The sequence below is a fragment of the Pseudophryne corroboree genome, chromosome 2, assembly GCF_028390025.1.
Source record: "Pseudophryne corroboree isolate aPseCor3 chromosome 2, aPseCor3.hap2, whole genome shotgun sequence".
In the NCBI taxonomy this organism is placed as follows: Eukaryota; Metazoa; Chordata; class Amphibia; order Anura; family Myobatrachidae; genus Pseudophryne; species Pseudophryne corroboree.
In genome coordinates this window covers 56575719-56591192 of record NC_086445.1, presented here as the reverse complement: position 1 = coordinate 56591192, position 15474 = coordinate 56575719, and the positions used below count along the sequence as shown (strand labels likewise).

Sequence of the window (15474 nt, the reverse complement as noted above, 5' to 3'; positions counted from 1 at the left end):
ACACGAGCCACGCCAAGGTGGCCGAAACGCATTGTCCGGCACTGATTAACAGTGTCGTGTATAATTTTGCCATTTTAGTCGTTACAGTTCCCATTAAGGAGAACATTAGCCTGAAAACTGAATGGCAATAAAACTGTACCGTAATATTCTTATTACTGCCGAATACAAACAGAGGTACTCCCATGCCCAAGAGAGATACTTGGTGACGACCATCACTTCCCCAGGATTTTTACACCAAATATGCGGTACATGTACCTTTAAATGCGTGAAACGGAAAATAGAGGGACTGAAACACACGTGTGCCGTAGCATCTTGCTCTAGAACGAAGTGTGCACATTATTTCTCCCAAAACGAAATGACTGTGTTTGATGTAACAAATATCCCTATTTATACACAGTGGCGCTATTTTGTAGACTGAACTCATATTGATACGTTTAAAGCCTATAAATCCACAATGGCATAAAACACGTTATATTGTGACCGGCTCCTGCAGAATTTATAGCCAAGAATTGGTTCAGCCCACAATATGGCCGCCTCCCCCAATGCATCATGGGTACAAGGTCCCCTAAAGACTGTGCAATAATTAAGCCACCAGCAAAGTCTGAGCTGTAGGGAATATAGAGATACAGAGGGCTCTTACCTATGTCTGAAATCCTTATTTCTGATAGAAGACAAGAAGGCAGAGAGTAAGAGAGAGAGAGAGAGAGAAAGAAAACGAGGAGTTAGTAAAGGTGACAGGAAACAGGGGTTAAGGGAACATTTAGAGTGACATTAATGTGTTACGCTGTACAGTGTGTACATTAGGACAGGGTTAGTCTGTGTATGGAAGTATCTGGGGGTTGTACAATATATGGGTAACGCCCATGTTACCCAGCTGTGGCCACTATTGTGTCGTTTCCATAACAGATATGCCATTGCTGTTCAGTGCAACCCTTGCACAACATATCATGCGGATATCTGGAAGGCTCACGTGCGGCATCTACATTTCTCGTCTTTGCTATGCTATAAATACCTCAACTCCAAGACGTTGGTGACATTGCCGGAGGGGAAGATTCTTCGGATGTAGTTGAAATCGCCAACGTAAAGGCTTCCATCTGGCCCACACGTCAGAGCCACTGGCGCCAGGAGCTTGTTACCATCTGCAAGGCCGTTGCAGCTCGGGCAGGAGATGCTCCTGCGCCGCCCGTTGCCCATGGTGCTGCCGATCACAGCTGGCTGCTGGGATATGAATTGGTTCTCCCCGTTTCCTTTGTGCAGGATACCTGTCCGTGGCAGCAAAAATGTAATTAACAGCAGAACAATGCAGCAGTGTGGTAAAGGGGAGGGGCCCTGGGTCATGAGTGACAGTCACACACAACTGGCTGCCCAATCAAATCACATAAATCAGTCTCCACCACATTCAAATCGTTGCAGCAGATACAACAGCAGGTCTGAAATAACAGGAAGTCCATTGTGCATATGAAAATACCTTCCCCACAGTTACAACTATCTTAAGCATGTCTGACAGTCCCACAAGCTCAAAATTAAAAATATATGTGTGTGTGAATGTGAATCTGTCTTTAATTGTAATGGATAATTGTCCTTTCCTTCCTTGTCTCGTCTCCCAATATACAGCCAGTTTCCAGCGGGAGACATACTGCGGCCTCCACCCTCGGAAGCAAATAATGTCCTTTCACTCACCAGTCTGTATGTTGAGCGCGTGGTGTTTGTCCAGAGACCATCCACCCAGCTTGGAAGCTTCTATTTCATAGCCTTGCAAAATGGCCGTCCTCTTTTCCCACAGGATAAGGTCTGGGCACGATTCATATTCATATCCAACGGAGACTGGAATGGAAAGTGAGAAGTTACCTCAATACTCAGGTAACCGCAACTCAGGGTGGCAATTACATAGAAAAGGGCATCTTATACTGGTAGGAGCCAATCATGTGTCAGTTGTCTCCTCTTCTCCTCACCAAGACCATTCTAAATAACAATGGTCAAACAATCTAGACAGCTACAGGAAATAAGTTCCCAAACCTGTGCACCCAGAAATGGGATAGGACACTTCTATGGTGATAATGTACAAAACTGTACATAGTAATACACGTGTCCTCACTTACTGGGTGTCCGTACGCCATAAGGCGGGAGGCATCCGGAGCGACTGACTCGCTCAGAGAGGAGCAGCATACGGTGTTTTGATTTAAGCTTTACGTCTCATTTTCATTGCAGAATCAGCGAAAGCCAATCACAATGTACCAAAGACGCCAGGCTGTAACTTTATCTGCTGAGATAGTTTCCCACGTACAATGTCTCAGACGAAGCACAACAGAACTTGGCGTGAGGAGAAGCAGCTGGTGCTGCATCGTCGCCCTTCTTACACAGAGTCAGAGTCAGTCGCTCACAGATGTGCAAATGTCTCACACCAAATTGATCAGCGTACGCTAGCAACGCAGTTTTGCTGCTTCTGTGTGTTTTAATGATGCAAATAAGAAGCACCTACAAAAATATAAGTTCCATACTTGATACATGGGAGTGCTGCGAAATATGGAGGATGAGGGGTTTTCATTTGTGTTTTTAAGCAGATATTGAGGTTTGGATTGGAGGAAAAAGCTCAGGAGCTACGGGAAGGTCTTACCGAAGGCTTCAGACAGGCCGTAGACCTTTTGACTGTAGACGTCGGTCTTGTCCCAAATGAAAAAGTAGGAGAGGTCTGGGGCAGCGGCAAACCATCTCCGGAAGAGGCGGCCTTCCACGGCGACCATGAGATGGACTTTCATGAGGTTGAACGGAATGGTGAGGTGCGTCAGGCTGATCCTTAGAACGGATTTGTAACCAGCGTTTCGCGTGCTCAGGTAGCTCAGTTTGATTTTACTTCCAGGGATTTTAATCTCTTCTTGCAGAGCCTAAAATAAGTGCAAAAATATTAAAAATTAATCCAAAAGTGAATAATTGAGACAATAATACACAAACCCAGAAAATATGAGAGTATACCAGCTGACAGTCTACTTCTCGTGGACATTTGTGCAGCCCACACAATGGCTGCCTCCACTGTGTACTTGGGTAAGGGGGGACGATGGAGAGAATGCTACATGTGAGGGGAGGGGCATGTGCATGCTATAGATGGGAGGAGGGGCGTGTGCATGCTATAGACAGGAGAAGGGGCATGTGCATGCTATAGACGGGAGGAGGGGCGTGTGCATGCTATAGACGGGAGGAGGGGCGTGTGCATGCTATAGACGGGAGGAGGGGCGTGTGCGTGCTGTAGACGGGAGGAGGGGCGTGTGCGTGCTATAGACGGGAGGAGGGGCGTGTGCGTGCTATAGACGGGAGGAGGGGCGTGTACATGCTATAGACGGGAGGAGGGGCGTGTACATGCTATAGACGGGAGGAGGGGCGTGTGCATGCTATGGACGGGAGGGGCATGTGCATGCTATAGACGAGAGGAGGGGCGTGTACATGCTATAGACGAGAGGGGGGGCGTGTACATGCTATAGACGGGATGAGGGGCGTGTGCATGCTATAGACGGGAGGAGGGGCATGTGCATGCTATAAACGGGAGGAGGGGCATGTGCATGCTATAAACGGGAGGAGGGGCATGTGCATGCTATAGGCGGGAGGAGGGGCGTGTACATGCTATAGATGGGAGGAGGGGCGTGTGCATGCTATAGACGGGAGGAGGGGCGTGTGCATGCTATAGACGGGAGGAGGGGCGTGTGCATGCTATAGACGGGAGGAGGGGCGTGTGCATGCTATAGACGGGAGGAGGGGCGTGTGCATGCTATAGACGGGAGGAGGGGCGTGTGCATGCTATAGACGGGAGGAGGGGCGTGTGCATGCTATAGACGGGAGGAGGGGCGTGTGCATGCTATAGACGGGAGGAGGGGCGTGTGCATGCTATAGGCGGGAGGAGGGGCGTGTGCATGCTATAGGCGGGAGGAGGGGCGTGTGCATGCTATAGGCGGGAGGAGGGGCGTGTACATGCTATAGACGGGAGGAGGGGCGTGTGCATGCTATAGACGGGAGGAGGGGCGTGTGCATGCTATAGACGGGAGGAGGGGCGTGTGCATGCTATTGACGGGAGGAGGGGCGTGTGCATGCTATAGACGGGAGGAGGGGCGTGTGCATGCTATAGACGGGAGGAGGGGCGTGTGCATGCTATAGACGGGAGGAGGGGCGTGTGCATGCTATAGACGGGAGGAGGGGCGTGTGCATGCTATAGACGGGAGGAGGGGCGTGTGCATGCTATAGACGGGAGGAGGGGCGTGTGCATGCTATAGACGGGAGGAGGGGCGTGTGCATGCTATAGACGGGAGGAGGGGCGTGTGCATGCTATAGACGGGAGGAGGGGCGTGTGCATGCTATAGACGGGAGGAGGGGCGTGTGCATGCTATAGACGGGAGGAGGGGCGTGTGCATGCTATAGACGGGAGGAGGGGCGTGTGCATGCTATAGGCGGGAGGAGGGGCGTGTGCATGCTATAGGCGGGAGGAGGGGCGTGTGCATGCTATAGACGGGAGGAGGGGCGTGTGCATGCTATAGACGGGAGGAGGGGCGTGTGCATGCTATAGACGGGAGGAGGGGCGTGTGCATGCTATAGACGGGAGGAGGGGCGTGTGCATGCTATAAACGGGAGGAGGGGCGTGTGCATGCTATAGACGGGAGGAGGGGCGTGTGCATGCTGTAGACGGGAGGAGGGGCGTGTGCATGCTATAGGCGGGAGGAGGGGCGTGTGCGTGCTGTAGGCGGGAGGATGGACGTGTGCGTGCTATAGATGGGAGGAGGGACGTGTGCGTGCTATAGATGGGAGGAGTGGCGTGTGCATGCTGTAGATGGGAGGAGGGGCGTGTGCATGCTGTAGATGGGAGGAGGGGCGTGTGCATGCTATAGGCGGGAGGAGGGGCGTGTGCATGCTGTAGATGGGAGGAGGGGCGTGTGCATGCTGTAGGCGGGAGGAGGGACGTGTGCATGCTGTAGATGGGAGGAGGGGCGTGTGCATGCTGTAGATGGGAGGAGGGGCGTGTGCATGCTGTAGATGGGAGGAGGGGCGTGTGCATGCTGTAGATGGGAGGAGGGGCGTGTGCATGCTGTAGATGGGAGGAGGGGCGTGTGCATGCTGTAGATGGGAGGAGGGGCGTGTGCATGCTGTAGATGGGAGGAGGGGCGTGTGCATGCTGTAGATGGGAGGAGGGGGGTGTGCATGCTGTAGATGGGAGGAGGGGCGTGTGCATGCTGTAGATGGGAGGAGGGGTGTGTGCATGCTGTAGATGGGAGGAGGGGCGTGTGCATGCTGTAGATGGGAGGAAGGGCGTGTGCATGCTGTAGATGGGAGGAGGGGCGTGTTCATGCTGTAGATGGGAGGAGGGGCGTGTGCATGCTGTAGATGGGAGGAGGGGGGTGTGCATGCTGTAGATGGGAGGAGGGGGGTGTGCATGCTGTAGATGGGAGGAGGGGGGTGTGCATGCTGTAGATGGGAGGAGGGGCGTGTGCATGCTGTAGATGGGAGGAGGGGCGTGTGCATGCTGTAGGTGGTAGGAGGGATATGTGTATGCTGTAGGAGGGAGAGCTATAGGTGATGAAGTCATATGTAAGCTATACGTGGAAGGGAAGCATTTATGAGGGGCATATGCATGCTATAAGTGAGGAAAGGGGTATGTGTATGCTACAGGTGAGGAGAGAGGCATGTATATGCTACAGGTGAGGAGAGAGGCATGTGTATGCTACAGGTGAGGAGAGAGGTATGTGTATGCTACAGGTGAGTAGAGAGGCATGTGTATGCTACAGGTGAGGAGAGAGGCATGTATATGCTACAGGTGAGGAGAGAGGCATGTGTATGCTACAGGTGAGGAGAGAGGTATGCGCTTGCTATATGTGGGTATGTGGGGGGCCACGTGTAAGCTATTTGTGAGGGTAGTTAGTGTAAATGAAAGGTGAAGCACCTTTGACATGGATAAAAATTAACATTTTGGTAGGACTTCCGTCAGCCGGTGCGCAGTGGCTTCCTGCAGGGCTAACCAGGAAGTGAGGTCATTCCCGCTGCACTAAGCTGAGGGATAAAGACTATACTGCGGGTGGAAACAGTTTTTAACCCTCATTTAAATCTCAGCTAAAATTTCCTACAGCATTTGCCATTTGTTGGGTACAAACCCTAATAAATAAAACACAAACTAATCCCCATATTCCTTAACATTTCACTCCGACATTGATTACTGCGAGCGCAGTGTCCAAATTAGATATTTCCGCATTTAATTTAGTGAAAACTTGTTTATTTGCCAACACTTTTTTGTGTATTAAGCAATGATTCGGCTTCTCCTTACTTAGTGTACCAATATTTGGAAGCCTGTTGACAAAAAGTGCTCCTTACAGAGCTCAATTTTCCACTCTCCACTAATTAACAACTTGAGGGCTTAGTGGGCTGAAGTGCACTGTAAGAACGCGGCTAGCAGACGGCGCGAATGTACGCACCGCCGCACAAAGCCACCAGCCGGGAACTGTTACCAGGGAGGAGAACCATATAATTTGTCCCTCAAAGATTTGCCTGCAAATGTATTTCTGCCATGAGTGAACAATTACTTCAAACACAATGTTAACTCATTTGAGTTCACAGTAGTTGTCCTCTTCTGAGCGGAGGAAAAGATAAACATGTTTTCTTCCACAGAGGACTTCATTTGCATTTATTTTCCCGCTGAATGTTTGCTTTCCGTTCGGAGCCGTCTTCGGAGTTTGCAGGAAAGCGTGACTGTGGCTTGCTTTGTGGGGCAGACTAATCTACAGCACATGAAAATGCCAGGCGAGTGTATTCAGAAGCTGTCATATACTTGGTCGCCATTCATCACGGCGACGGACATAATGTCAATATGAAAATGTTGACGTGGCCGTAATGCATTAACGCCAATGTGCGTTGTGTCATGTCTCATCCAACACTCTTTTGAAGAGTTTAAAGGTTTCTTCATTTCAGTGGAAGCCTGTATACTATAAACAACTCTGTAAATTCCTTTCAACAATTTAAAAGTGGGGGTTCTATACGCCAAAATCTCTGCAATTATTATAATGGGCGCTTATATTATTGCACTGCATAAAGATTCCGTATGGTGGATTTCATAGTTTGCTTGTTTAATCGGGCTATCCGGCAGAACTCTGTACTGCTACTGACAGGAAAAGCCGCACATCTTAGTTTGTCCTCACAGGTGGGGGCGTTTCAAGCACGGTCAGATGCAGCGTTTCACTGAAACACACATTTTACCCAAGAGGATACGGACAGTGGAATGTGCACACGTAGCAATGCCGCCTGTTATCCCGAGGCTGTAAATAACAGCACGCATGTGAGGCAGGCTCCCATTTCCTTATCGCTGATGTCTTCCATCACTCTGACAGCCCCATTTACCCGCTCTTTAATGTAAACATTGTGCAGGAGGCTGGGAGTCCTTGATTTGATCATTAAAACTACTTTGCTCCATTTCAACATCTCCTGAGCCAATTAAACTAATGACTTCCATTAAGCAGGTGCCCCCCTCCCATCCAATGCATCCAGGATTCTTTCAGCGAAGCCTGCTCAAACGGCAAACCCATGCCATTACTCTTTACACGCTGCCTGTCCCCTTGCTTTGGGTTGTAGAGCTGTTCATCCGCAAAGCGCCTAATGCAGCGCTGGAAGAGGCGCGCATGGGAAAAATGCGGCTATCTGACCGTAAGCAGAGCTGAAGGCATCTCAAGATGTGACCGCCTCTGCGTGTGCGCCTGGTTTATTACTAGGCCTCACGGTCAGTGCGGACTTGCACCTCCACAATGTGCAAAAGGCGCATCGTCACTGGCGTCCAGCTCTACAGAGCCCGTACTAGCGTGAGCACACCCTCACTTACCTTTGCATGATAAAAACGCCCCCTTACAACTAGTGATGTGCACCGGACATTTTCCGGGTTTTGTGTTTTGGTTTTGGATTCGGTTCCGCGGCCGTGTTTTGGATTCGGACGCGTTTTGGCAAAACCTCACCGAAATTTTTTTGTCGGATTCGGGTGTGTTTTGGATTCAGGTGTTTTTTACAAAAAACCCTAAAAAACAGCTTAAATCATAGAATTTGGGGGTCATTTTGATCCCATAGTATTATTAACCTCAATAACCATAATTTCCACTCATTTCCAGTTTATTCTGAACACCTCACAAAATTATTTTTAGTCCTAAAATTTGCACCGAGGTCGCTGGATGGCTAAGCTAAGCGACACAAGTGGCCGACACAAACACCTGGCCCATCTAGGAGTGGCACTGCAGTGTCAGGCAGGATGGCACTTCAAAAAAATAGTCCCCAAACAGCACATGATGCAAAGAAAAAAAGAGGCGCACCAAGGTCGCTGTGTGACTAAGCTAAGCGACACAAGTGGCCGACACAAACACCTGGCCCATCTAGGAGTGGCACTGCAGTGTCAGGCAGGATGGCACTTCAAAAAAATTGTCCCCAAACAGCACATGATGCAAAGAAAAAAAGAGGCGCACCAAGGTCGCTGTGTGACTAAGCTAAGCGACACAAGTGGCCGACACAAGCACCTGGCCCATCCAGGAGTGGCACTGCAGTGTCAGGCAGGATGGCACTTCAAAAAAATTGTCCCCAAACAGCACATGATGCAAAGAAAAATTAAAGAAAAAAGAGGTGCAAGATGGAATTGTCCTTGGGCCCTCCCACCCACCCTTATGTTGTATAAACAGGACATGCACACTTTAACGAACCCATCATTTCAGCGACAGGGTCTGCCACACGACTGTGACTGAAATGACTGGTTGGTTTGGGCCCCCACCAAAAAAAGAAGCAATCAATCTCTCCTTGCACAAACTGGCTCTACAGAGGCAAGATGTCCACCTCATCATCATCCTCCGATTCCTCACCCCTTTCACTGTGTACATCCCCCTCCTCACAGATTATTAATTCGTCCCCACTGGAATCCACCATCTCAGGTCCCTGTGTACTTTGTGGAGGCAATTGCTGCTGGTGAATGTCTCCACGGAGGAATTGATTATAATTCATTTTGATGAACATCATCTTCTCCACATTTTCTGGAAGTAACCTCGTACGCCGATTGCTGACAAGGTGAGCGGCTGCACTAAACACTCTTTCAGAGTACACACTGGAGGGAGGGCAACTTAGGTAGAATAAAGCCAGTTTGTGCAAGGGCCTCCAAATTGCCTCTTTTTCCTGCCAGTATACGTACGGACTGTCTGACGTGCCTACTTGGATGCGGTCACTCATATAATCCTCCACCATTCTTTTAATGGTGAGAGAATCATATGAAGTGACAGTAGACGACATGTCAGTAATCGTTGGCAGGTCCTTCAGTCCGGACCAGATGTCAGCACTCGCTCCAGACTGCCCTGCATCACCGCCAGCGGGTGGGCTCGGAATTCTTAGCCTTTTCCTGCACCCCCAGTTGCGGGAGAATGTGAAGGAGGAGATGTTGACGGGTCACGTTCCGCTTGACTTGACAATTTTCTCACCAGCAGGTCTTTGAAATCTCTGCAGACTTGTGTCTGCCGGAAAGAGAGATACAACGTAGGTTTTAAATCTAGGATCGAGCACGGTGGCCAAAATGTAGTGCTCTGATTTCAGCAGATTGACCACCCGTGAATCCTGGTTAAGCGAATTAAGGGCTCCATCCACAAGTCCCACATGCCTAGCGGAATCGCTCTGTTTTAGCTCCTCCTTCAATGTCTCCAGCTTCTTCTGCAAAAGCCTGATGAGGGGAATGACCTGACTCAGGCTGGCAGTGTCTGAACGGACTTCACGTGTGGCAAGTTCAAAGGGTTGCAGAACCTTGCACAACGTTGAAATCATTCTCCACTGCGCTTGAGTCAGATGCATTCCCCCTCCTTTGCCTATATCGTGGCCAGATGTATAGGCTTGAATGGCCTTTTGCTGCTCCTCCATCCTCTGAAGCATATAGAGGGTTGAATTCCACCTCGTTACCACCTCTTGCTTCAGATGATGGCAGGGCAGGTTCAGGACTGTTTGGTGGTGCTCCAGTCTTCTGTACGCGGTGGCTGAATGCCGAAAGTGGCCCGCAATTCTTCGGGCCACCGACAGCATCTCTTGCACGCCCCTGCCGTTTTTTAAATAATTCTGCACCACCAAATTTAATGTATGTGCAAAACATGGGACGTGCTGGAATTTGCCCAGATGTAATGCACGCACAATATTGCTGGCGTTGTCCGATGTCACAAATCCCCAGGAGAGTCCAATTGGGGTAAGCCATTCTGCGATGATCTTCCTCAGTTTCCGTAAGAGGTTGTCAGCTGTGTGCCTCTTCTGGAAAGCGGTGATACAAAGCGTAGCCTGCCTAGGAACGAGTTGGCGTTTGCGAGATGCTGCTACTGGTGCCGCCGCTGCTGTTTTTGCTGCGGGAGGCAATACATCTACCCAGTGGGCTGTCACAGTCATATAGTCCTGAGTCTGCCCTGCTCCACTTGTCCACATGTCCGTGGTTAAGTGGACATTGGGTACAACTGCATTTTTTAGGACACTGGTGACTCTTTTTCTGAGGTCTGTGTACATTTTCGGTATCGCCTGCCTAGAGAAATGGAACCTAGATGGTATTTGGTACCGGGGACACAGTACCTCAATCCAGTCTCTAGTTGCCTCTGAATTAACGGTGGATACCGGAACCACGTTTCTCACCGCCCAGGCTGCCAAGGCCTGAGTTATCTGCTTTGCAGCAGGATGACTGCTGTGATATTTCATCTTCCTCGCAAAGGACTGTTGGACAGTCAATTGCTTACTGGAAGTAGTACAAGTGGTCTTCCGACTTCCCCTCTGAGATGATGATCGACTCCCAGCAGCTACAACAGCAGCGCCAGCAGCAGTAGGCGTTACACTCAAGGATGCATCGGAGGAATCCCAGGCAGGAGAGGACTCGTCAGACTTGCCAGTGACATGGCCTGCAGGACTATTGGCTTTCCTGGGTAAGGAGAAAATTGACACTGAGGGAGTTGGTGGTGTGGTTTGCAGGAGCTTGGTTACAAGAGGAAGGGATTTAGTGGTCAGTGGACTGCTTCCGCTGTCACCCAAAGTTTTTGAACTTGTCACTGACTTATGATGAAAGCGCTGCAGGTGACGTATAAGGGAGGATGTTCCGAGGTGGTTAACGTCCTTACCCCTACTTATTACAGCTTGACAAAGGCAACACACGGCTTGACACCTGTTGTCCGCATTTGTGTTGAAATAATTCCACACCGAAGAGCTGATTTTTTTTTGTATTTTGACCAGGCATGTCAATGGCCATATTCGTCCCACGGACAACAGGTGTCTCCCCGGGTGCCTGACTTAAACAAACCACCTCACCATCAGAATCCTCCTTGTCAATTTCCTCCTCAGCGCCAGCAACACTCATATCCTAATCCTGGTGTACTTCAACAGTGACATCTTCAATTTGACTATCAGGAACTGGATTGCGGGTGCTCCTTCCAGCACTTGCAGGGGGCGTGCAAATGGTGGAAGGCGCAAGCTCTTCCCGTCCAGTGTTGGGAAGGTCAGGCATCGCAACCGACACAATTGGACTCTCCTTGGGGATTTGTGATTTAGAAGAACGCACAGTTCTTTGCTGTGCTTTTGCCAGCTTAAGTCTTTTCATTTTTCTAGCGAGAGGATGAGTGCTTCCATCCTCATGTGAATCTGAACCACCAGCCATGAACATAGGCCAGGGCCTCAGCCGTTCCTTGCCACTCCGTGTCGTAAATGGCATATTGGCAAGTTTACGCTTCTCATCAGATGCTTTCAATTTTGATTTTTGGGTCATTTTACTGAACTTTTGTTTTTTGGATTTTACATGCTCTCTACTATGACATTGGGCATCGGCCTTGGCAGACGATGTTGATGGCATTTCATCGTCTCGGCCATGACTAGTGGCAGCAGCTTCAGCACGAGGTGGAAGTGGATCTTGATCTTTCCCTATTTTAACCTCCACATTTTTGTTCTCCATTTTTTAATGTGTGGAATTATTTGCCAGTATCAGTAGCAATGGCCTACTACTATATATACTGCGCACAACTGAAATGCACCACAGGTATGGATGGATAGTATACTTGACGACACAGAGGTAGGTAGAGCAGTGGCCTTCCGTACCGTACTGCTATATATACTGGTGGTCACTGTCAGCAAACTGCAAAACTAAAATGCACCACAGGTATAGAATCTAGATGGATAGTATACTTGACGACACAGAGGTAGGTAGAGCAGTGGCCTTCCGTACCGTACTGCTATATATAGTATACTGGTGGTCACTGTGTCAGCAAACTGCAAAACTAAAATGCACCACAGGTATAGAATGTAGATGGATAGTATACTTAATGACGACACAGAGGTAGGTAGAGCAGTGGCCTTCCGTACCGTACTGCTATATATACTGGGGGTCACTGGTCAGCAAAACTCTGCACTGTACTCCTCCTATATAATACTGCTGGTCCCCAGTCCCCACAATAAAGCAGTGTGAGCACAGATATATGCAGCACACTGAGCACAGATATGGAGTGTTTTTCAGGCAGACAACGTATACTGGTGGTCACTGTCAGCAAAACTCTGCACTGTACTCCTGCTATATAATACAGCTGCTCCCCAGTCCCCACAATTAAGCAGTGTGAGCACAGATATATGCAGCACACTGAGCACAGATATGGAGCGTTTTTTTCAGGCAGAGAACGGATAACTGGTGGTCACTTATCAGCAAAACTCTGCACTGTACTCCTCTTATATTATACAGCTGCTCCCCAGCCCTCCCCACAATTAAGCAATAATGCACAATCAAGTTCAACAATAACGGAGAGGACGCCAGCCACGTCCTCTCCCTAACATTTCCAATGCACGAGTGAAAATGGCGGCGACGTGCGGCTGCTTATATAGAATCCGAATCTCGCGAGAATCCGACAGTGGGATGATGACGTTCGGGCGCGCTCGGGTTAACCGAGCCGTACGGGAGAATCCGAGTATGGCTCGGACCCGTGTAAAAAGGGTGAAGTTCGGAGGGGTTCAGTTTCCGAGAAACCGAACCCGCTCATCACTACTTACAACCCACTTCCGCCTCAATAGGTGGTAAGTGAGAATGTGACTGAAATGCGCATGACACTGTAGCGCTCGGACTTATGGGTGATCATTTCTGGATCATGCGCAGTCTGAATACGCCTCTCAAAAGGGCTGATGGTCAACAGATTATTGTCATATTTAGGTTTGTTTTGACTTCACTGAGTTCATACCTTCCAACAATGCAGATTCTCCTACCCCAAAAGAGGTGTGGCCTGTCAAAAAGTAGGAGTGGCTTTGTATGAAAATGACACTTCAAATTAGTCCAGTGGGGACAGGAAGAGATATATGGTGAAATCACAGTGGGGGGCGGGGGAGTTATATGGTGAAATCACAGTGGGAGGGCTACAATCCGTGTCACAGTAGAATGCGTCGGTCTGAGAGATGTCATACAATCAGGTGGGGCTTGTGCGATGCGAGGTGACAAAGCGGGGAATGGAATACACAGTATTTACTTTCAGAAAAACAGCTTAACAATTTTTTTTTCTTGCTAATTTAATTTTACAGCAATTATTTCATTGTCCGATCATAACAGGAGATTACATGGGGATTATTTTTTTTGTAGAAGTTGAGCTGCATGTACTGTAGTCATTTTAACTATTTATGGCTTAACATTGGATTCAGGTATTCAACTTAGATTCCATTGCATTCCATGTTTTCTGCAACCTGTCACGCACACCAACCCTGGCAAAGTGCCAGGGGCACGGTACCCTGCAAACTAGAGAAAGTCATCCGCAAACCAGAAGTGCAGGTTAGCAACAATCTGAAAATGCACACTGTTATATCACAGTCCAGCCTTTGGTGACCATTTTAGAGCCACGCGTTTCACTGAATTACAACTTTCTCCTCATACGCTGCTCTGCTCAGCCTCCTTTAAGACGGAAATGAACGGTGCAGCACTTATACGTAGGTGAGAATAATAAAATCAATTAAAGTGTGAGAGAGCTGTTCTCTGTCAGCTATGTCAAAAATCAAACTTCTGTTGCAGAATGGAAATAATCGTGTGTCCCTCCACACCACGCATCCCCTCATCGTGTCAATAATCGCTCTCCACAAAATGAAATCCCGTTTTCCACTGCTCTGCAAAACTACGAGAATCAGAGGGGCCATATCTGCAGGGAGGGGTGGGGTGGGGGTGTGGGATGGTCATCTAGCCCACTCTATATTTGTGTTGCTCACAGTCATGGGACAGAACGCTGCTCATCTGCAAATTCCAGCGTCTTGTTCCATAATCCCTTGCGCAAATTGAAAATAGGATTTTGGTACTTACCAGGTAAATCCTTTTCTTTGAATCCATAGGGGGCACTGGAGTACTCTTGGGATATGGACGGGCTTCCGTAGGAACAGCACTGAATATTTAAATTTAGAACACTCCACCCCTCCATATCCCCGAGTACCTCTCAGTGTTTTTTACTGAGCCGAACAGGAACTATAGAGAGGTTGACAATGGAGTATTACATATAACATAACTGACAATAACGAAGTTAACACATAACGTTACTGACAACTAAACAGTTGACACCCTAACCAGCACTTGTAATTTGAACCAGTCGGTGAAAGTGTGTTACCATAAGATCCTCAGAACTAACCACAACTAGGTAAAACTGCTCTGGGTGGGCGTCCAGTGCCCCCTATGGATTCAAAGAAAAGGATTTACCTGGTAAGTACCAAAATCCTATTTTCTTTATCATCCACTAGGGGTCACTGGAGTACTCTTGGGACGTACCAAAGCTTCCCCCGTGGGCGGGAGAGCTGTTTGGCACTTGTAACACTAGGCGGCCAAAGCTAGATGCTGATGCCGCAAACGTATCAAACTTGTAAAAGCGCACAAACGTGTGCACTGAAGACCATGTAGCCGCACGGCAAAGCTGCGTCGCAGAAGCCCCACGACCAGCTGCCCATGAAGTTCCCACAGAACGTGTGGAATGAGCGGTTACTGACGTAGGCGGTTGTAACCTAGCATGAAGGTAAGCCTGACGTATGGTCAGTTTTATCCATCTGGACAAAGTTTGTTTAGACGCTGGCCAACCCATCTTGGCAGCATCATAGAGAACAAACAACGTATCCGTTTTACGAACTGAAGACGTTCGGGATACATAAACGCGTAATGCGCGTACCACATCCAGAGTTCCAGAATGTGCCGTCAACACAGGAACTACTATTGGTTGATTGATGTGAAAAGATGACACTACCTTTGGTAAGAAGGCGGGATTCGTACGAAGTTCCGCTCTGTCATCATGAAACACCAAATACGGTGCCTTGCATGACAATGCACCCAAATCCGAAACGCGCCTTGCCGAAGCTAAGGCTAGAAGAAAAATTGTTTTCCAAGTGAGAAACTTTATATCCACTTGCTGTAAGGGTTCAAAATATGAAGACTGTAAGAACTCTAAAACCAGATTCAAGTCCCATGGCGCTGTAAGTGGAATGAATGGAGGCTGTACTCTG

General features: G+C 48.9%; 1 protein-coding gene across 7 annotated transcripts in view; it reads right to left on the bottom strand.

The window, feature by feature from the left end:
• TENM4 (teneurin transmembrane protein 4) overlaps positions 1-15474 on the bottom strand; it is a 1727786-nt gene that overhangs the window by 76212 nt on the left and 1636100 nt on the right. For 5 of the 7 annotated variants that reach the window (XM_063951320.1, XM_063951322.1, XM_063951323.1 and 2 more), the window contains 4 exons: positions 2615-2882; positions 1681-1824; positions 1013-1262; positions 641-661 (listed from right to left, as the gene is read on the bottom strand). In XM_063951320.1, the coding sequence (XP_063807390.1) occupies positions 641-661; positions 1013-1262; positions 1681-1824; positions 2615-2882 (683 nt within the window). The remainder of the gene's footprint in view (positions 1-640; positions 662-1012; positions 1263-1680; positions 1825-2614; positions 2883-15474) is intronic. The other 2 variants (XM_063951326.1, XM_063951321.1) reach the window with 1 other exon arrangement.